This window comes from Canis lupus, chromosome 30 (assembly GCF_048164855.1).
Source record: "Canis lupus baileyi chromosome 30, mCanLup2.hap1, whole genome shotgun sequence".
NCBI classification, from domain to species: Eukaryota; Metazoa; Chordata; class Mammalia; order Carnivora; family Canidae; genus Canis; species Canis lupus.
In genome coordinates this window covers 26,306,309-26,330,107 of record NC_132867.1, presented here as the reverse complement: position 1 = coordinate 26,330,107, position 23,799 = coordinate 26,306,309, and the positions used below count along the sequence as shown (strand labels likewise).

Sequence of the window (23,799 nt, the reverse complement as noted above, 5' to 3'; positions counted from 1 at the left end):
AAATACCATAAAAATGTGGAGCTTTGGAAGGTCACTGAGCCCTAGCCACTTAATTTCAGCCACAACAGCAAGCAGCTGCTCGGTGGACAATTTTGTTATGAGGTGTTGGTGATTTAACAAGTTGGCCAAAAGTAGTTGGAATGTGGCATGAAAGATTTCATCTCTGTTGGGTTTTACTGTTGCATACTGGACTTTTTTATTTTTTATTTTTTGGCAGAATGGCCAAAGTCCCTGCCTCTGGCATACAGGAACCCAAAGAAAATGCATTAATCACTTTTCTGTAGTATTTTATACACCCTTTTTAATACTTTGTGTATGACTCTATAAAGCTTTACAGAAAGAAAGAAAGAAAGAAAGAAAGAAAGAAAGAAAGAAAGAAAGAAAGACCCCAAGCAAGCGACAAGGGTCTACTTGTCTGCTGCTTCGAATCTCTACCAACTAACGTCCTATTTTTTTTTTAAGCAGCATTAAATAAATTATTTAATTATTTAATTATTTCCATTACTTACTGGAAAATGTCATTTTATCCTTAGACTATGTGAAAATTAATCTTATATAATAAAAAACTTTTGATTATAAGAATATGGTTGGGATACCTAGCTTGGTAGACTAGCCATGCAATGCAATGTGGGATTGCAGATACCCATCTCACTGAGCAGCTTGAACAATACTTATCTTTCTAGCATTTGTTTTCTCTTCAAGCTCTAACATTCCATGATGGGCATCTTGGTATTTTAGACATGTCTTCAATATGCCATTTACTTATGGGAAGAGTAAACATGCAGAACTTTCTAAATAAATAATTGAAAGGGTGAAAGCAAGTGTACCTTTGCCTGAGGTCTGCAAGTTCATAATTTCACTTCTCTTTCTTTTCTCCCCTGGTCATGTTTTGGATAGCTACCTATTAATTCGGCCAAGGAAATAGAAGTCACTGATATTCAAAAACCATCTATTAAGTGTTTGCAACTTGCAGAACATTGAGTTAAATGCAGACATTTCCACAGTGGATGGAGGAGATGCACTCTGATCTCATGGGGCTCATGGTTGATCAGAAAAGGCGGAAAATTAGACAAGTAATCAAAATAATATGCAGTGAGGGCTATGACATAATTCCACAGTTGCCTTGCAAATTCTGGATTCTAAATAAGGCCTGTTTCTCCATGTCATTGAGCATGTGTGATCCAGATGGATTATGGGAACGTCCACTCCTCAGTGTAATTTTTTCAGTTTTCCCCTAAATGTTCACCGAAAGTGACTGTTCTGACTACATACAGCTTTAATTTCCCTGGGGGGCCCAGTCTGTGCATGAGAAGGCAGTTAAAATGAACTCATGTACATTTGGGAGGGAGGTGGGAAACCCAGTGCTAGTGTAATTGTCACAGAAATGTAGAAATGCAAAATCATTCATTATTGCACACCTTCTCTTCTCTGCCTTAGGACATCTACTTGGCCTCTCCCATGATGATTCCAAATTCTGTGAAGAGAACTTTGGTTCCACAGAAGATAAGCGCTTAATGTCTTCTATCCTGACCAGCATCGATGCGTCCAAGCCCTGGTCCAAGTGTACTTCAGCCACCATCACAGAATTCCTGGATGATGGCCATGGTATGTGTCATTTAAGACAACATGGGCTCAAGAACAAAACTTAGAGGGGATTCTTACCAGTGTTACTTTATGACATCCTCATGAAACCCACCATGCCCTCTGAGACGATGGTTGTTTAGATAGGGTCAGAAAAGGAGCAGAGGGAGTGTCTGTTGGTGTATGATGCCAACGTCCTTGGTGGCATTATAGCTATGGTATTTTTTGCTTTGGAATTGAAAAGTTCAAAAGAGAAGCAGTGTGGGAGACCACACAGAATGCCTAGCCAGTGCCCTGAAAGCCTGGCTTTTATTCCGTCTTTCACCACTAGCTTCCTGTGAGAATGTTGGCAGACATCTTGTTTCCCTGCTATTAATATATGACTCTCAGAATTATTTGTTACATGCCTATTATAGGGGTGTGGTTAAAACGTAGGTGACAATTCTGTTGGATCCTCTTTACGGCAATGGAAAACAAGGAAAGGAAGCTCTTTAGATTTGCGTTCACTGGAAGGATCTGGCTTCATCCTGACAGCAGATTCTCCAGGAAGTAGAGTGAAAACAGCAGAACAGAAAGAGAAAATCAATCTGAATAGTGGGGAAACACTTTAAGCACTTCAAGAAAAAATCTTTGGCTTTATCCACTAGATAGAGTCCAAGAGCATAACCTACTTTATTAAATTCTATAAATCTAGGATTAGTTTTGTAAATTATGTAAAGATACCAAAGAAGTCACAGTTTCTAGAAATAATAAATTCTGGCCCTTAAGTAATCTTCAAAACAAGATGTTGCTAATTTCCTATCATCCCTATGACTTGAAACGACTAGAAGCATAGGAGGATAGATGCGTTAGAGTTGAAGTAGTTCAAATACAGAAACCATGTAGTTCAAGTTTCTCATACTATAGAAATGGACATATTCTCGTTCCTTTTTTTTTTCCTCTTAAAATGTGTCTCTCTTCCAAAACTGGTGGTTGAACTGAATATGACAGAAATTTTTTATCATAATAATCGTCCATAAAGTTATCTCATGACGTATAGTTTAGAGTTAGCCAAAAAGAGCCTGTGGTAGTAGTTTTTCCTAGTTCCACAAAGTTTATGGCCTGATATTTCATAATATCTTAGTGCGCTAGCCATCGTGAACTTTGGCTATGTAATGTCAAAATAATTGATGTATTCAACTCTTTTCAGACAAAAAAAAACAAATTCTGCCTCACAGATTTTGGTCTCTCACAAGCAAAATCTGTTCACTAACAGTTTTGCCACGTTAGTGGTGGTGTTTTAGCTACTTTAAACTTTTTAAAATAAAACATCTTATTCCTGAGAACAATCCAAGCTTAGCCTGGTTTAAAATTTCCCTCAATACAAACTGTTCTCTGCTCATTGAAAGGACATCCCAGTAGCTCAAAGATTTAGAAAAAAAATACTAAGAATCAGTGTATTAGGCTTTCCCTTTAGACTAATAATAAGTGGTGATTTTCTGCATAGCTAAGTTTACAGTGCTGATTTAATGCTGATAAAGTCCTGCAATGAATGTTTACCTAATTATCTGCCTATCCGCATTGATCAAGTCAATATCTAACAAAGTCCCTCTTGGGTGGAACCCTAGTATCCACTCTTAATATTGCTTTTGTTGCGTTTTTGTCAGGTTTTCTGAAAATGAAATAACATTAATATTTTGTTTCAGAATCACACATTACACATTCCAAAAGTTTGAGCTAAACGTTGAATCCCTAAATGAATGGATTTAGTTGCTAAGGCAGCAAATACTTATGGCTAAAATGGGACCAATTTTTTTTTTCCTGTGCAAGTATTAGGTCAGCTAATTACAATGCTGTGCAGAAGTTTGTTCCTATTGCCATAATTTTGGAGTGATTCATTTATTTCATGTTTGTGGAATTCATGATCTTACTTTTTGTGCAGTAAATATGCTTTCAGTATTGTCTTCATTTCTTAACATGACTTCAGTATTTAAAAGAGTCCACATTTAGATTTTTAACGCTTTTGCAACAAATCTACATATTTTATACGTCTCGCTGTGTCCATCCCAGTGATCCTGATGGCAGATAACAACCAAGAACATACAGTTAGTAGATGTAGATTTTATTCACTTTTATTCACTGGCGCTAGTAAAATCTTATCTGAATTTCCCATGGATATGTTAAATAAATTGAGGAAATTAGCGAAATTCTTGGAACAGCACAGTCTCATAGTCTACTCATTAATTAACTCATTTCATCAAGCTTCGACTCTCTCACTTTTGAATATGTTGGTTAGACAGTCTTGTATTATAACCAAAACACACACACACACACATACACACACCAATTTTATCAGTAGCCTATAATGAATAAAGTCATTTTAGAATATAGAGAGCCAAAGAAGGCAATAGTACAGTGGCAAAGCTCAGTTATGCTCATTTCAAAACAGCACACACAGATACTGAAGCAGGGGGATGCTCTAAGCACTGTCATTTAAATGTGAATTCAAACAATTTAGTAACTTTTACACTGCCACCAAAAAACTGACATAACTCAGTTTAAGTAAAAGTGTGATGGGAATTAGTAAGATGATTTTGAGATGGTCGAGGCTCTGACGTTTCAATTTCAGAGTTTAGGAGAGAACCAGAGAGAACATCAAAGTCCTAGAGGAAAGGAAAACAAACAAACAAACAAACACATCTTTCTTAGAAGACTTGACTGATACCAAGAAACCATATGGTAAAGCCCTTTTACTTTGCTCATAGGATATCACTTGGATTTCCATCCAGAGCCCATTCATTCAGAGTTAATAGAAATGGTTCTACAGTTTTTCAGTATTAATTTTCGAGGCCATAGCAATTTTAAGCAATGAAATAGTCATGGCAGAGGGCTGGGGCAGGGGTACTTTAGACAGGTAGACTGAGAACAAGAAGGGATATCATTTTACAGTAATAGAGAAACCAGAAATGCTGTAAAATGTAGCCCTAAATCATTAAAAGCTCAGAGGCCTGGCACCTTTTTCCCAAAGGTCAAAAACCGGTATCACACCACCATAATCCCTTAAGGTACCTCTGTATTTCCGTATCAATACTCAGAAAGAAGTGATTTGCAATTATCAAGAAATTGTGATACTAATATAAGGGAGAAAAGCCATTGATATTTTTAGGGATATGCTCTCACAAAATGTATGCAATTCTTAGATGGGACCTAAAGAGTTCCTTATCTGGAAAATCCATTTATGGATAATAGCTCATCTGTCTCCCTCTCGCCTCCAGCAGTGCTAGAAAAAATGAGGTCTTAAAGCACAACTAAATTCAAATCATTTGATTTGTTTTTAAAACTATTAACCATAAGTAGCTGGACATTCGTAGTGCTCTCCCACTGCCAAATTTAAATTCGTTAATACTGAGTGCTTCCTGATGATTTGGTTCCAAGCACTATGTAGCAATTCAGTTATGGTTGAAAAGTCAACGTGCACACTCTAAAATAACTATGCCTGCAGATTTGTGATTCAGAAAAGGAGAAGCCATGTCTCAGGGGAACACCCCACCACCAGCCTTGCCAAGATACTTGTAGACATTCTGCAGTGTTTGTACAAGTTAGCTTTAGGCAAGCTGGCAAGGTCTGTGAGCCCCAGAATTGAAGATAAGCCCTGGCAGGGGAAATTGTGCAGTGAAAGCAGGTTATTGAATTTCCTTTCTCAAATGCTAATAACCTTGAAGCCAAGAAAGATAGCCGTGTCCACTGTATCCCTAAGTCCCCGGTGCCAGGTGATGAGAAAGGCCACCTCCCAAACAGGCACAGCTCAAGAACCCCTTTGGCACCGACTGCTAAGGCAAATCTAGAGACAATTTTGAAATATTAACATGCGGTATGTTTAAAGAGCTAAGTTTATAGCCGTCTACTAAACATAGGACTTTGGAGATGAAATGGTGTTAGAAAACCAGTTCTCTGAATCCTTTGTCGGTGTAGACTATAGGCTGGTAATAAATAAGACCTTAACATTCAGTATGTAAAGTAGTACTCCTAAAATTCAAAGTCCATCATGATCATATCTTGATTTACACAATAAACATGTTCTTTGAAAGAATCTGCCAATAAGACATATTTTAAGAACATGGTGACCTGTGTTTTTAAAAAGGAGACTTTTTCATCTAATTTCCTTGGCATTACCTTTGCTCAGCAGGGCACTTAGAGCTTGTGACAGTTTCACAAAGAGACCCTTGGGATTGCTTTTGGTCAGCAACCATGATCTGTACATTTCCATGTCCTTAAGTTTTCTCTGTCAGCTGGTCCATAATGCATCGGTTTCTCTTTTATGTTAGGCATTCAAATGAAGACGTTAAAGAACTTTGAGTTGCCAGGCCAGGGAGATATGCCTGGAAGTAAGAGGGGAGAGTTTGCAATGGACGAGTTTCATTAAGAATATCAATTGATAAAAAAAAAAAAAAAAGAATATCAATTGATCTCTGATACACCATGGATATTTAGGCCAATGCCTAGTTTCATGCTTATGTATTGGAAAGGACTGAAGTAATCATAGTGTTAGAAACAGATAAGACAATATGAAAAAGAATAGAGAAGGACTAACTTGGGTCTGATAATTTTCATTAATCATTAAAATAAAGGACAAACAGTGCTGGCATCAGATACAAAAAAAGCCAACAATTTTTCTGCTCCGTTTCCCGGGGGGGCATGGCATAACTTCCATCACCATTAGCATACTCTGTGGCCAGCAGAGATTACCACTTTCTTTCTTTTGTTTGTCACAAGTCACTGCCTTTTGCTTTTTAATTTTTTTACCTTCAAGCATTTAACTGAACATGGATGGTAAAAACAAATATGCAATACGGACACATTTCTGTTGTCTTTCTTTTGGAAACTACCCATTATTATACTAGGAAATGTTAAAACAAAAGAAAAGAAGGAAGCAGTGGGGGAAAGAAAAAACAGGTTGGCAGTGTGCGGAAAAGGACAAACAGGCAAAATATTGGCAGCAAAGCCCAGATAGGATCTCAGACTAGGATAAAGTGAAAAATATTTGGAGTAGATAGAAAGAAGTGGTTGAGAATAAAAGCCAAGCAGGTTAGGAAAAGTCAGCGGTAGATTGGCTGCCTTTAGGGCTCAATACAAACGATACTGAAAGATTGACAGATTTCCTCTTTCAATCTTCCCCCAAACTGTAACATTAAAAAAAAAGGACAGTGTAAATCCAGTTCTCTATTACTTAGATTTTGAATGTTTTATGTCGTGAGATTCAGAATCAAGATTCTAGATTGATTTTTTTTTTTTATTGTTCCGCAGCACAATGTTGGAAAGCATTCCATTTGGTAGAGGTGTCTGTACCTATTTTATTGCAAAAGGACATAACTTAACATATAGATACAATTGATAGAGGGTATATCTCAGGGTAAACAGGAACTAATGCAGCAACAAATCTGGTAAGAACATTGGAAAAATAAATTAATGGCAATTCTGAAATAAATCATTTGATTATAAGTATGAAGTCATCCCCAGGTGATCTCTGAGGGAAAAACATAGAGCTGAGATCTGGCATTTTTAATAGCAAAGCAAATGTGTTACTCATTTTTAAAACTTACATTTTGGACCTGAAACTAATGTAACATCATGTGTCAGCTATACTCAAATCAACGAAAAACAGAACAAAACCTACACTTTGGTATTAAGCTTTTTAAAAGAGATGTCACATCTTGGAGTCTCCTTGTTCTAGGTTGATTTCAAATTGAATTATACGCTTCTTTCTGCTCATCATGTCCCAGTGAGGTAGAAAGATGTCAGTGACTCCAAGTCCACGAAGAGGTGGTGAGTTATTTTGGCTCAGGAGGAAGGAGGTGGACTCATGCCACATGTGCCCACACGTGTTAAAGACTTCCCAGCTAATCCTGCGTTACGCAGTCTGATGGTTCTGTGCTTTTTAGTAAAATAAAAGTTTCTTAAAACAGCACTTTTGAAGAATTGGAAAGCATTCTTGCTGTCTCAGAGATTTGTTGACAGTCTTGTAACATCAGCAATGTGTCAGGCATTCCCTGGCTTATACAATCTTCTTTTTTTATGTAGCAGTGAAGATAACGCTTCTCTTGGAGTTATCATTGCCTAACCTTACCATTTTCTAAACAAAGCTTAGTGAGGGTTTACTGTCATTCTTTCCTATTGACTTGACGCTGATGTTTTTCTTTTAACTCGATGTTTTTCTCCCAAAGTTCTCTTTGGCTGGATACTTATTTTTAATGCTTTCTCTGGCTTGCCTTCAGAAGCTTTACCTCTTCAAACGTTCTGGCTCAGAAATTAAATAGGAACTCTGCTCTGTATTCATTTTCATATAATGCGCCCATCACAGATTGACAAATTCTAAGGTATTCACTTTGAAGAAACTTGAATGTAGTTGTAAAAACATTTGTAGTATACTTAGAACATGCTGACTCTTCCATATCTGGGCGGAAAGGCAGATTGAAATGTGATTTTCTTTTGTTAAGTAAAAAAGAACAACTCGAAAATATCTAAAATCCTTAAATATGTTGAGCATAGTATCAACTGTCATTGTTTTGTATTTTTCTAGTCACCCTTTATCTCTCAGTGATTTTTACCCTTAGAGTATGACAATGAGAAGAGAAACATTTCACAGAGCTTGAAAATCAGTTAGGGAGAGGTTAACTAATTTGGTCAAAAACACTCAGCCACTTAGTGTTTTGCCAGAATTAGACTTTGGACCAGGTGTTTCTACCATAAGGCATGATATCCACTATTTAAAATATCTCCCCACATGCTTGCCGAGTCAGCAATAAAACAAGGAATCTATCCACGTGCTGAGCAGAGGCGAGATGGTGTATGATGTCTATGACGAGGAAGGCAGGCTCTGAGCATAAACCTCTATTAGCTATGTGACTTTGGCTCAGTGACTTATTTTTTCATTTCTCAGTTTCCTTATGTGTAAAATAAGGAAAATATTAGAAGCTGTTTCGTAGGGTTCTTATGATGATTAAATAAGTGAATATATTTAATGAAGTAGAACGGTGTAAATATGTAACAAATATTTGTTATTTTTAGTACTATTAATAATTGTCTAGCAAATCCCAAAATCCCAAGTAAACCAAAATATGCAGAAGCTGGTAGGTGATGTGCATGCTCCCATGGGCCCAGAGAAAATTCATGGTGTTAAACTGGGTGGGGATTAGGGAAGCTTTTGAGGGGAGGGAAGGCATGTATCAGCTTTTGAATTTGCATTGTCCACGAGTGTACCCACTTCTATTGACCCCCAACCTTTACATCCCCCATATTACTAGATAAGGAGAACACCAACGTATTTGTGCAAAACACTTTGAGCACCCAACAACTACTAGTTGCATTAAAGAATAGACCTAAACAAATAACAAAGAAGAATTAAAAGATGGGCTTCATCCCAAATTATCAAAGATTATGTCTTTTCTTTGCCCTCTGCGCTTTTATTCTGTTTGAAGAATAAAAGAAAGTCTTTTAAGGACTTTATTAAAGTCTTTATTAAAGAAGTCTTGAAGTCTTTATTAAAATCCATGTAAGTCTAGAAGAAATACTTCTTCTATTTTCTCCACTGTATTGGGAGACCCCGGGGGAGGATGAATCTGAGTCATTTTTGTGTTTTCCCAATATCTAGTATGTTTGCTAGAACATTATAAGTGCTGACCACATGCTTGTTGAGTGCAAGAATGAATGAGGTCTCGCCTTGTTATTATTTATGAAATTAATGGAGCAGGGACTTGGGTGGGCACATAAGGAAGAGAAAAGGTGAAAGGAGAAAAGAGTATAAATAGAGTACATATATAAACTGTTTCCTAGAGTTGTAAATGCTTAGGTACTACTACAGCTCTTGTTGTTGTTGTTGTTGTTATGTCTATTCTATTATTTCCTCTAGGTCCACCCCGATTTCTCCTAGACCCTCAGCATAATGGCTATTTTCACAAGTAGTTATTACAAAATAATTGTATTTGATCATGCACTGCCATCCTGACAGATGCCCCAGAGCACACAGCCCATTGACGAGCCTGGAGAGGGGGTTGGTGAATGCAGAGGCACCCGTGTCTGTCCCCTTGGGCTCCCCTCTCCAGGGCGTCGGCCTGCAGATCTGTGGGTGCACGATGCTCCCACGCCAGCTGGCGGGCTGCATCTTCAGATCCATGATTTTAGTTTTTTGACACCTCTACACAGAGCCGTGGCCCATCTCGGTTATTCTTTCAGGTAACTGTCTGCTGGACCTGCCACGCAAGCAGATTCTGGGACCCGAAGAGCTCCCGGGACAGACGTACGACGCCACCCAGCAGTGCAACCTGACATTTGGGCCCGAGTACTCCGTGTGCCCCGGGATGGACGTCTGCGCTCGCCTATGGTGTGCCGTGGTGCGCCAGGGCCAGATGGTGTGTCTGACCAAGAAGCTGCCAGCCGTGGAAGGGACACCATGTGGGAAGGGGAGGATCTGCCTGCAGGGCAAGTGTGTGGACAAAACCAAGAAAAAATATTATTCAGTAAGTGATTTTCTTGTCACGCAATGCCTGGAGAGGCAGGATCTGAAGTACATTCCTGTGACATGTGTGGCTACTATCACCAGAAGCCTTGATTTCCTAGTTAAAATAGTTTTCCTTGAGAGGCCCAAGCAAAGCATTTGCTTGCTCTCCTCTGATTTTCCAAGGTCCAAGGAGAGCACTGACATATGCACGATGCCTCCGTCTTCCAAGACGCTCACACGACCATGCGTTCTCAGATTACCCTGACAGCAGCCAGGAGAAGTTCTTCACCTGGTCCTTCAGCCAAGGAGTTTATGATATTCTTCCTTTTGGGGCTGCTCAGCTTCCTGCTATAAGGTTTCCAGAGTGATAGGCCTAGAGTGTCGTAACAGGGCTCCTTAGTCCCTGCCATGTGAATGCCCGTGGTGTGGGCACATGTGGTATGGATGTCCATGGTGTGGGTGCACGTGGTGTAGGTGTACATGGTGTGAATACCCGTGGTGTGGGCACACGTGGTGTGCATGCCCATGGTGTGGGCACATGTAGTGTGAATGTGTGCAATGTGGGTGCACGTGGTGTGAATGCCCGTGGTGTGAATGCCCGTGGTGTGGGCACACGTGGTGTGAATGCCCATGATGTGGTGCATAGGGTGTGGGTGCACTTCAGTATCTGTCACATTCCCTCTCTACAGAGGACTCCAGTCTAATGAGACATTAAGCCAAATTCAGGTCAGATACATTTATGCATGTGACGGAGGGTCTGGCTCAGGTGGGATGTGTGATGTCAACAAAGGGATGCAGAACTTCAGTGCTAAAGAGGGAGACAAGTGTAAATACAACCAACTATGCCAGGCATCATGCAAAATCTTTATCATCATATATTTTGTTAAAGATGCAGGATCAGAGCTGCCAAGAACTTAGCTATGGTTCAGGTGGTTATTAACAGAAACGTACGGGATCAGAAGGCCCAGAGAAACCAGGAGTGATTCTTGCTGTGCTCAGTACTGCCAGTGAGACATTCAGATCCTAGTGCCAGGGAGTGGCAGGGAGCAGAACAGGTGACTCGCTTAGGATTGGAATTGCACTGTAATTCCAGAATGTCCAAGATCTGTGGCCATGTTCAATGCAGCGAAAGTTTATACCTATGATGGGGTTTCCACCATGGCATTGAATGCAAGTCATTTCCAAATGTACATTTTGAATATTTTTCTCCTTTCTGAGTTAAAATATCTTCCATTTTCCATTTTAGACATCAAGTCATGGCAACTGGGGATCCTGGGGGTCCTGGGGCCAGTGTTCCCGCTCATGTGGGGGAGGAGTACAGTTTGCCTATCGCCACTGCAATAACCCCGCACCCAGAAACAATGGTCGCTACTGCACAGGGAAGAGGGCCATCTACCGCTCCTGCAACGTCACGCCCTGCCCACCTAACGGTACGCTGCTCCCAAGTGTCAGCAACCACCGTGTGCCACATGTAATTTGTATTCTAGCAGTAATAAATGAAGGAGGCTGGAGGAAATAACCTATTCATCTTGCACTTCACGGTTCCACCAGTGTGCAAATCAATAACAAATACATGAGTGATTTTTTTTAAAGCTATTATTACAAACAACTAAGTGTTTAGAGAGTTAGGAAGAAAATAATCGTTGCTTTCAACTCCCGTGTATGGATAAAATCCAACGAGTTTGCATCTTTTCATTAAAATTACTTAAATGCACAAAGACTATATCTAAGTTTCAGAATAGACAAAGGGATAACGTGACATGTTTGTTTTTTAGGTAAATCTTTTCGTCACGAGCAGTGTGAGGCCAAAAATGGGTATCAGTCTGACGCAAAAGGAGTCAAGACATTTGTGGAATGGGTTCCCAAATATGCAGGCGTCCTGCTGGGAGATGTGTGCAAACTGACCTGCAGAGCTAAGGGCACTGGTTACTACGTGGTGTTTTCTCCAAAGGTAACTGCACACTAACTATCCAAAAACAGTAGACGTCCCTGCTGGAAATTATTTGGTAAAATAAAGCCTAGAGATACCAAATACAAACAAACAGTTGTTATTTGGGAGGTAACTAGATTTTGGAGGGATTTATTTTATTTTATTGTATTTTTAAGATTTTATTTATTCATTTGAGAGAGAGAAAGAAAGAGCACCAGTTAGGGGAGAAGCAGAGGGAGAGAGAGAAGCAGACTCCCCGCTGAGCAGGGAGCCCGATGGGGGCTTGATCTCAGGACCCTGAGATCATAACCCGAGCCGAAGGCAGATGCTTAACTCACTGAGGCACCCAGACGCCCCTTTATTTTCATCTCTATATTTCCAAACCCTATATAAAGAACAAAAATTATTCTGTAAACAGAATAAGTAAGACGTGTGAAAAGGTATTTTTGAAAACTCTAACTCGGGATCCCTGGGTGGCGCAGCGGTTTGGCGCCTGCCTTTGGCCCAGGGCACGATCCTGGAGACCTGGGATCGAATCCCACATCGGGCTCCCGGTGCATGGAGCCTGCTTCTCCCTCTGCCTGTGTCTCTGCCTCTCTCTCTCTCTCTCTGTGACTATCATAAATAAATAAAATTTAAAAAAAAAAAAAAGAAAGAAAACTCTAACTCCATCAAGGAAAGTGAGATGTGTTGGGCAACCCGGTGGCTAGCAGTTTAGCTAGCCAGGGTGTGATCCTGGAGTCCCGGGATCAAGTCCCACGTCGGGCTCCCTGCATGGAGCCTGCTTCTCCCTCTGCCTGTCTGCCTGTGTCTCTGCCTCTCTCTCTCTCTGTGTCTCTCATGAATGAATAAATAAAATCTTAAAAAAAAAAAAAAAAAGGAAAGTGAGATGTGATCTTAACTTCCAAATAGTCTTGAAAACAACTAGAATTTCCTAGGTAAGTTTGTACAGGGAACTGAAAGCAAGAAAGCTTTCTACTTTTCTATCATTTAATTAAGAATTCCTGGTGATTTGAGAGGTTTCAAGATCATCATCTCTGACCCAGACCTTTCAACGTCTTGCACTCTTAATATGAATCAATGTCCCTGTAGTTATACACGTTATAATATACGCAAGTAAAATTATCCCTTATTTGTCACAGGTGAACATTTTCTAAGTTACTAACAGTTATTTCTCACAATCAGTGTTCTGCAGCAACTTAAAATACTGTTTATCTAATTTGTAAACAGGTGCTGCATTTAAAAAATCACCTCTGAAATTGGCCTTCAGGTTTGTATGAAAAATTACTGAAAATAAATTAATGCCCAACTCAAGTAATTTAAAAAGTGTTTTATCTTTTTATTGCAAGATAATACATTTTCCTTTAAAAAACATGACAAAGAATAAGAGGAAAAATATCACCTGGAAATGCCACCATCTGGGGAGCTGTGAGCCTTTTGCAGTATTCCCTACTTCAATTTACACAGTTGCATACTCACACACATGTGGAAAGAGTTATATATACACAAATATGAAGTACTTCTGTTTATTTACATGAGACTACATATGTTCTTTATATATGCTCACATGCATATATAAAACCGCAAAGTCCATATTATGTACTATTTTATAACTAGCTTTTTAGATATATACTGATTCCTTTGCTCAAAATATATTCAGTGTCTCCCAGTACTTTCCCGACTTTCCCAGACTCTTCCTACACTACTGTGTCTCTATTTCAGCATTTGAGAATTCAGCACGAGATAGGGAATGTTTTTCAACCGTAACAAGGCTTTGCACACCAGTTTAGATTTTCCAGCATATTACTATAATATCAAGTATGCCACAAGGAAGGATCTCAGCGATCTTGAGCTTGCTCATTTTCTGCTGTCCACACAAGTGACAAGTTGCACAGGCTAAGCCAAATGATTATCGTTGTCGACGTAGAAAGGCAAGACCATGTACCGTGGGATCGTGCTCTACATGCAGAAAGGGAGATGAGTACCTTGGGTCTCCAAGCATATTTTAGAATTAAGCTCCAGAGAGAAAGGGCATAACCCAGATTTATTCCAGATCTTCTTTCTGCCGATACATCAAGGATTTGTCAGTGAGGTACTCTGGGGCCCTGTGGCGTTTGGTTGGTTGGTTATTTTTTGATGCGCTATCCCAGTGAAACGCAAAACTCAAATCAGAACTTGCTATTTTGCCATGGGAACCAGGGACCTGTGCACAAGTATTTCCTGACGCTGACATGATCCTTGTTATTCAGGTGACGGATGGGACAGAGTGCAGGCCGTACAGTAACTCTGTCTGTGTCCGGGGGAAGTGTGTACGAACTGGCTGTGATGGCATCATTGGTTCGAAGCTGCAGTATGACAAGTGTGCAGTGTGTGGGGGAGACAACTCCAGCTGCACGAAGGTGGTTGGCACTTTCAATAAAAAAAGGTAAGGGGATTGAATAGTTGCCCTTATGTGCTTTAGACTTGAAAACCTGAAAAAGGGGGACCTGTGTTACCTCACAAGCTATTTGTGGGGGGAGGTCTAGCATGGCTCTTGTAACACATTATACATGTGAGAACCAAGGAGATGGAAGAGGAGATGAAAAAGTTCTGGTTGCAGAGTGCCAACTCCTGGGGCCTCTGGAAGCAGATAAATGACAGTGGCTCTGAGGTCAAGATCTTGCAGAGTGCGAACCTGCAAAGAAAAACTCTGGGACATCCCCGCTAGCAGTCTCTTGCAGACCTCTTATTTCTGAACATAGTTTTAGGGAAGGATGGCCAGTTTCCATCATAATTATTTTGTTTTACAAACAAATTTTCATTAGGCTGTGTGTTTTCTTGAGAAGACCTCTCTCATTGCAAAATGGAAGTTAATTGCAGTGATGGAGACAACAATATCATTTTGTAGTGAACTCTCCTGGTTTAGATCTACTCTGTAAAGAAACATATACAGTAATGTCTGCTTCCTCTATGATCCTTGATTATGCTTTCATTTTAAATATGTAAGTTTAGAAAGTACCAATTTCTGGAATTAAAAATTTTTAAGATTTATTTATTTATTTTAGGTAAAGCAAAAGCAGGCACACGTGTAAGAGCAGGAAGGGCAGAAGGAAAGAAGCTTCAAGCAGACTCCCCCCACTGGTCCAGGACTCTACATGGGGGTCAACCCCATGACCCATGAGATCATGACCTGAGCCAAAACCAAGACTGGGTCGCTTAACTGACTGAGCCGCCCAGGCGCTCCAGGCATTAAATATTATGTTATCAGCTAGGATGAGGGAGCTGGCTAAAAAGTCTGCTGGAATGCAGGATTGTTTTTCTTCTTCACCAAACCACTCTTGATGCTAAGTGGTATTGGTCCAGTGCACTTGTATTCCTGGTGTGTGTGGTGTATCATCTGTATCTGGAGGGTAATATGCAAACCAAATTAACAATAAGGATTCATTAAAACAATCTCATGCCATGTTATTGTGGAAAACTGGAAATTATCTTTGATAAAATTTTAAAAATGGCATGGCTGAAGAGTTTATTCTGAGTTTATTTTTTTTATTCTTTTTTTTATTCTGAGTTTAAATACGCATTACTAATCCTATTCGCTAGTGACTTAGTAATTATTCATCCAATTGTATTGAGCCATCTTTGTAAAATACCCTGCGTGTCAATCATATACTGCATTTTTATATTGCAAAGGCACAATACACCTTACACATGATGAAGTTTACCTTTTTGTTTTACAAATGAGGAACTGGGACTCTGAAAGTTTAAAGCTTATCTAATTTTGCATGGTTGATGAATTCCAAAGCGAAGGCTATATCTTAGGTCATAAGATAAAAAAAAAAAAAAAAGGAAGGAAGAGGAAGAAATTCAGGAATCAAAAGGAAATACCTTATACCTTATGTACCACATGCTATGTAGTCTTTATTCTTCTTACATGAAATTAGCCACTTTTTAAAATACTAAACTTAGCATTTTGTTTTTTGGATTGGCAACCAACATCCACACATTTGTTGTCACATGGAAAGATAAAGAAATTCATGATAGCGACAAGTAGTGGGCAGCCTGACAGCTTGCAAATCGATTTGGCCAAGATTACATTATGTGGTACAAATGATCTGTTTATTCCAAATAAATTACCTTGGCCTAGTGTGATGTATAAAAAAGGACATTGAACTTGGGACCGAAATCTTTGTAGTCAAGCTCTGGCTCAGTAATTTACAAAGACTGTGTGCTGTCCCAAGAGTCACTTCATTTTTCTCTTTTTCTTTATTTTTTTTTCTATTAATTCTTGAGAGCAGAATGGAATTAATAGCAATTATCTTGTTAGTTAATATTGCTGTGAGGATCCATTGAGATCATGCATACATGCATATTAAAATATTTCATCAAGCTCAAACCTCTTCACAAATATGACTCTAACCTTAATTCACCCTTCTCAATGTCTTTCGTCTCAGTAAATAGCAACTCAGTCTTTCTATTGCTCAGTACCAGGAGAATAAGAGAATCATCTTTTACTGAGGCAATAAGAAATCAAGACACCAGTCCTCCTACTAACCATTGCCTTGTGAAGCTGAAAATACCAACCAATCCTCATAAATCTGAGACAGACTCTAAGGAATAAGGATTTAAAAAAAAGAAGAAGAAAAAACTCTCCTGCCTGATTCCCTTACCCTTCATTCTTTATTTTCTTTACACCCTGACAGGTATCATTTAAACTCTGAATATAACCAGAATGTATTTTCATGTAACTGGTAGAAAGTATGGCTGGCAGACGTAAGGACTTTCATGCATGATGATATTGTGAAAAGAGGAAACTAGGAGTAAGAAGCCATGGCTTTTGAGCCTAGCACTGCCACCAGCTCTGGAGTGCACTTGTTCAAATACTTTAAAACACCTCCACTTTATATGCTTTCTATATAAGATGAGATATTCTCTCCAACATCCCTACTGGTTTTGTTTGCATATGATCTCTTGGCATTAAATACTTAAAAAAAAGTTCTGTAACAAATTCTAATCTAAAATGTATTACAAAACGAAAATAATGAGTCACGTTGGATGGATAAGCCATTATCAGTAGTGTGTCTTCTGTCTCCCAACACAGTAGGAAGCTATGAAACCTGTGTGGCAGTCCCTGTCCGTCAGATGCCCAATGGACAGCGGGCTTCCCTGGGAAGGAGGGAATGGCTGGGCAGGGAAAATATACTTGGATTTTCAGAGTATGAATCAGTTGCCCCATCACCTCTAAACCTGGATAAGAGTTTAGCAGCAGATGACTAAATTTCACACACATCAAACTTCACAGACAATATATTTAAAACAAAACATATAGAGGCCTTATTATAAAATTACTTATGGAGACAAAGATTTTCTCAAATGACTCCTTCTTGGTAAGCCCCCTGGTGCTTAATTAATATTTCTGTCCTAGCATTTTCAAAAGCTCTGCATATGGGAAATATTGATGCCTTTGCCCATTTTTCTGAGCAGATAATGAGTTATTAGAGACTGACTTTATTTGTCATATGATGATTTGGCCCATCATATAGCCTCACTCAATCTATCATGTTTATGGACATGAAGTACCCAAGGAAATTTACTATGGCATTAAAGATTCTTATTTTTTTTCTTTTGATGATACTGGTAGACTATGGTTACCCACTTACAGAATTTTATATTTCATTTGTGTTCTGCTCAAGAAATCCAGAGTTCTAGAGGAAATAGAAGCAGAGCTTCCAATCCGTCTCTAGTTCAACAGTTAAATCCGTGGTTTCCCAACTACTCTGCACATTTGGAACAATTCCCAAAGTCCTGCTGCCACTGCCCCATCCTGACAGATGGGATTTAATTGATCTTGGGTCTGGGGATTTAGATTTTTGAAAGACCTCCATGTGATTTTAATATGCAAACAGTTTGGAGACACATGAATTTAAAGCTTTCTAATGAGATTGAGGGCAGATTTTAGTTTGTCTTTACATATATCTTATTTTGTGCCAGAATGATAGGATTTGATAAGGATGTGTAATGTTTTTATAAATCTTTGAACAAAGTTGGCAGAAACAAAGGCGGATTTTAAAACAAAGGCGGATTGCTAACATCATCCTAATTTTGAACATCATAATAAAAATGCGTACATCATAGTCTGATTACAATTTTATTTTGTTACAAGAAAACTAATTCTTGAAGCCAATTTTAGGATGATTTGAAAGTTATCTAGTTATCTATTTGAAAGTTATCTTTAGGATGATTTGAAAGTTGGTGGGGACAGGTGACTTGGGGACCCTACTCCTCCACCATCTTGCCCCAAAATCTGAAGCCAATTTTAAACTAATCTCTTAATTACATTAAAACTGTATGAAGATAAGGGGGGACTTTTAGAGAACTTTTATTTGGTTCTTCATGTATTAAGAGTTTATTTATTCTTTCTCTCTGTGTGTGTGTGTGTGTGTGTGTTTTTTCTTTCTTTCTCTCCCCCTCTCTCCTCTGTGGACCTTCTTGCTTCCAGTAAGGGTTACACTGACGTGGTGAGGATCCCCGAAGGGGCAACCCACATCAAAGTCCGGCAGTTCAAAGCCAAAGACCAGACTCGATTCACTGCCTACTTAGCTCTGAAGAAGAAAAACGGTGAGTACCTCATCAATGGGAAGTACATGATCTCCACCTCAGAAACCATCATCGACATCAACGGAACAGTCATGAACTACAGCGGCTGGAGCCACAGGGATGACTTCTTGCATGGCATGGGCTACTCAGCCACAAAGGAAATTCTAATAGTGCAGATTCTTGCAACAGATCCAACGAAAGCATTAGATGTCCGTTACAGTTTTTTTGTTCCCAAGAAGTCCACCCAAAAAGTCAACTCAGTCACCAGCCATGCCAGCAATAAAGTGGGGTCGCACACTCCACAGCTGCAGTGGGTGACAGGCCCATGGCTTGCATGTTCTAGGACCTGTGACACGGGCTGGCACACCAGGACGGTGCAGTGCCAGGACGCAAACCGCAAGTTAGCAAAGGGATGTCTTCTCTCTCAGAGGCCTTCCGCATTTAAGCAATGTTTGCTGAAGAAATGTTAGCCTGTGGTTGTGATCTTATGCAGAGATAACTAGATGTTTCATCACGGAGCAGTCATGGCCAATGGTGGTGATCAATCGTGGTGAACAAGAGGTCTCCCTAAAGCACAGAAAGTCACACTTCAATGGCATTGTCAACAGGAGTCTAATTATGGGCAGAATCTGCTCTCGGTGACCAAACGAAGATGTGCACCATTTCATGTGACAGTGGTGACCTTGGAATATAGAAAAATTTGGGAGTTCTGAACATACCCTGGGCTACAAGAATGAAAAAACACTGATAAATGTAGAATCAGGGGACTTTTGAAGATGGAAGAACAACGGTCTCCCCCTTGTCACCTACCTCTTATAGAATGTCTTCGAAGGCATCATAATCATTATCATCCACAATACACAGTAGCTTATTTTTACTGTTTGTAAATACGTTCTCCCTTGGTATGTCACTTTATATCACTTGGTTCTATTAAAAATATGTATATATATATATGCACATATATATACATATATATATTTCTATAAAAAAATGTTTGACCAAAGTAGGTCTGCAGCTATTTCAACTCCTTCTAGTTTCCAGAAAGAGCTGTGGATGTTTTACTGGAAATTAAGAACTTGCTGCTGTTTTAATAAGATTTTGCATACTTTCAGACTACAGGAGATCAAATTTTAGTCAAAAACCATTTTGACAGCAAGCATCTTCTGAGAAATTCTAAAAAGAAAAAGGATCTCAGTGTATCTAGTCATTTAAATACATGCACGGGTCCATTTCCTTAAACTTTTGACTGCCTGGAAGTTTCAGGCACCCAGCCAAATTGACGCATAATTAGGATGCAGAAGTAGTGTTCGCGTGTGTGTATGTTATGAGTATTCAAGAGTCTAAAAACTAGTTTCTACCCTAAAAACTAGTTTCCTTGTGTTAGAATTTAAAAGGAAAAAAAAAAAGGCATACTTCACCATAGTCTTGATTTATACTTTCACACCACTTTCCCGTTCAGAAGCTTTCATCCGATATCTTACATAGTGTAATATTCATTCAAAACACACAGCAGAGAGTTTTCTGTTCACATCCAACACCTTCAACACTGGTATACCTCTTACCAGCAAGCCTTTAAAATGTGTTTGTTTTCGCTTGTATGTTTGTTCAAGGGTTCTGTAAGACCTGCAATGTTTTGTACTTCTTGTTGACTTAGTATAATAGGAGTATTAAAGATCACTCTGTAGTTAGCCACATCTAGAAGTGGTTATCATTAATGTGGCTCATGCAAAAAAAAGAAAATAGTGGTTAATACTAATAAGACTGTTTCCACACCGTACAGGCAATAATTTCTTGCATTTTCTTTTTAAATCCAAGTATACTGATACTGTACTTAAGATTTTTCCCAATTGGAAAGCATTTGGTTGTACCAGTAAGTGTTTGGGTGATGAAATGTGATGATTTTTGAGAAGTTTGTTGCTTCTATTTCTGTAGTCTGTCTTGGTAGGTTATAAGTTTGGATGTTAGAGATGGAAAAGTTTTACAATCATATGCATAAAAGTCTTTTTTTTTTTTTAAACAGTAAACTGCACCTCTCCACCCCATAGCTCAGAAAATCCAAGATGTTCAGTTTCATTGGGATTTCTTTTTCTTTATGAAATATTACAAAGACAATTGTTTGTTATAAAATTTTATAATAACCATACCAAATGTGCCTACTGTTAAAGATTTGCATATAAAGATGTTAAGGGACCATTGTTTGAGTTCCCTTAAGCTCACAAGAGTTTATTTTTATTAGAAGATATTTTTAATATAAAAGAATTATGTAATTGATCTAGCTATATCACATTCATTTCAGGGGGTGAAGATGTCTCACTGTTTTAAATATTTCCTTAAGAAATTATTTGGTAAAGCAAAATAATTGTTTTACAAAACTAATGATCATCCTTTGGCTTTTCATAGACTATCATTGCTTTAGACATGGTCATTTACTCTTAATAAATTATTGATTAGAGAAGTGAAGCCCAACATTTGGCCATATAGAACATTTGGCCTCCATACATTTGATGGAGGTCACCAGATACCAGGGAGAGGGAACAACGCTTTTCAAATCAGTCAGAAAAAAGTCAAATCACACTATTTGACTATTCCAAGAGAACTAATAGCGAGGCTGACATTACATTTTCCCAATTTTTGAAATAATTTTAATCAATTAACATAATTCTGACAAAGTTTATTTTTATCTTTTATAGTTACAGTCACAGCAATATTAAGAAATAACTGAAGGGCACAAATGCTTGTCTCCTATTCTGCTTCTCTATACTGTATTCATAGATTTTTTTTAGTATGATTTATCATTTATTTTTCCCCAAAATAATGAAGTTTTATACTTCTCATTGAAACAATCCTAGAGAGCTTAAAAGGAATAAACCACTATTCCATGCTTTTAAGGAGTTTTCTTTAGTGTTTTCATACAAATATCAGTAGATTGACTGAGGAATGTATATCTATCTCAACTCTTGAGAAAAATAATAGACTGGAAACTGAAATTCAGAGAAATGGAGTGTTCAGTAGATGTAGGGAATAAAGGGAAAATCCTCCATAACAAAATCTAATTTAGTCCAGTTGGATGTTGGACAATGCACGTCACCTTTTCAGACTTGCATCGTGAATAGAGTCTGGAATTCACGATGCTGAGGCTCCTTCCTTGGGGGGGGAAAAAAAAGGTTTGTCTGTAAATGCTCAGGTTAGTAAGAATCTAATCCCACAGAACTAAACACTCCAGATTAAGTTTCACTGAATAAAGGGAGCCCAGAAGAAAATAGCATTTCTTTCTTCTGGAATAGGAAAGTCCAAATTAAGCCCTGCCTTGTTGTTTGAAGGTTTAAGGGCGTTGTTTTAATCTATTCAGTAAATTCAACTTCCTTTGCCTTCCTGTGGAAACAGTTTTATCCCATTAAACTAAAAATTAAGGGATTAATCACAAACAAAAATAAAGTTGCAGCACTGAAAAAAAAGTAATTTATTGTTTTTGCGACTGGTATGTGAATTTGTGTGATAAAAGTATTTATTCTTATTTAACAAAAATATGTGCAAATTCTATATTTAAAATGTTTTGCTGTTGTCCTACTTTTAATTTATGCTTCATGTTTGTGTATAAAGTACACTTTGTGAGTTTACATAATTACAGCACTGGTTGCTTTTGTATTTTTTTACAGAAGGCTTTCTGCGTGATACAGGCATATATGTATATATTCCTCACATATCCTTATTCTGATATTATAGTTTTCCTTTCTAAGAAAGTTTTCAATTTAATCTGTCTTGACCAGTAGTGTTCACTACTTGTAGTTACATTAATAGGTCTTTGGGTTTCATTAATACTAATTTTTTCAAGTCACAGATAAGAAAAACAATAAAGCAACTAAGGTCTAAGTTCTAAACTTGATATATAAATAGTCTGGAATCTTCCCATAGAAGCTAAGAAATAGTTGAGAATCAGGTCTATTCACTTCACTGATAAACTCGGACAAGGAGCTGTTGATGTTTTATATGAAGTTTGTGTACACACAATATATGATAGACATTGATGTTAATAAAACCAAATATTGTCATTTGCTGCTTTAAGAACACTCCTTAAAAATTAATATCAGTTAGTCTCTAGTATTGGTAGGATTCTATAGTGAGAATAAACAAATTGCATTTAAGTGATTCAAATATTAGTAGTCATGGGTGTTTCCACAAATATGGGGTCTCCATTGATTGAGTGTGACTTTGTACTACTACTAATGAATCTTATGGAGTGAAAATAGGACTTGGGACAAGCAGGGACACCTTTGATCACATCAGCTTGCCTCTGACTAGGATTTCAGTCTGGTCACAGCAATAAGGCAAAGCACCCTTGGATATACAATTGACCAGACCAATCTCTGGTTCTGATGTTTCCCCCATTGACCCCTTCCTTAGTAAAGGTCATTTCAATGGTTTAGGTGAACACAGCAAGCAGATTCAATGAAGTCTAGGACTTGTGTATGGCTTAGAGTTCACTTTTTTGTGAAATAAGATTGAATTTTAATAATGGCTAAATTTTGCTAATAGTTTATGACTGAGGATTGGTGAATATTATTAATCTATTTATAATTAAGCTTAAGGCAATAAAATACCTTATATTTTTTAAGATTTCAAGCTTGATAAATGAATAACTATGAGTACAGAAATGGTCATCCAAAGCTATCATAGAATCAAGGTCAAGGTGATCTATCAGACACACAAAAAAATGAACTCGTATATTTTCTCTATCATTTTTCTCACTTGCCAACAACCTGTAGTTTTAAACTGCCAAAAAATTAGAACAATTTAGCTAATTAATCCACTGGAAAAAAAAAAAAAAAAAAAAAACAATCTTCCCAATAGTCTCCCCGCTAACAACTAGAGAAATACTTCTCAAGTTATATGATCACGAAACACATCAATCTATACTGCATAATTATCTTCTAGTCCATCAACATATGGGAACATGTTGAAATAAGAACCCATTCCATTAGTGAGACAAAAATGGAAATATACATGATGTTCAGATCACAAAAGTATTCAATCTGCCAAATGCCAGTGTGATGATACCATAATTCTCAATCCAGATTTTGTGGGAAAAAAATAAAAGAATATGTTGTTAGAAGTTGTTGGTTTTAAAAGAGACTAAGATTGAAATGTACATATTAGTTAACCCAGTTAATTGCACCTTCCTAATATAGTAGCACTTTAGCAGTAAGTTGGCTACCTGTGGTTCTTATCCTGGAGCTCCACCAGC

At 38.2% G+C, this 23,799-nt stretch overlaps 1 protein-coding gene across 1 annotated transcript in view; it reads left to right on the top strand.

Moving 5' to 3' along the window:
* ADAMTS5 (ADAM metallopeptidase with thrombospondin type 1 motif 5) overlaps nucleotides 1-23,169 on the top strand; it is a 45,181-nt gene extending 22,012 nt beyond the window's left edge. The window contains exons 3-8 of the mRNA XM_072806647.1: nucleotides 1,438-1,605; nucleotides 9,790-10,073; nucleotides 11,301-11,484; nucleotides 11,830-12,005; nucleotides 14,234-14,409; nucleotides 18,460-23,169. Of these exons, the coding sequence (XP_072662748.1) occupies nucleotides 1,438-1,605; nucleotides 9,790-10,073; nucleotides 11,301-11,484; nucleotides 11,830-12,005; nucleotides 14,234-14,409; nucleotides 18,460-19,027 (1,556 nt within the window). The 3' untranslated portion in view covers nucleotides 19,028-23,169. The remainder of the gene's footprint in view (nucleotides 1-1,437; nucleotides 1,606-9,789; nucleotides 10,074-11,300; nucleotides 11,485-11,829; nucleotides 12,006-14,233; nucleotides 14,410-18,459) is intronic.
* The last annotated feature ends 630 nt before the right edge of the window (nucleotides 23,170-23,799 follow it).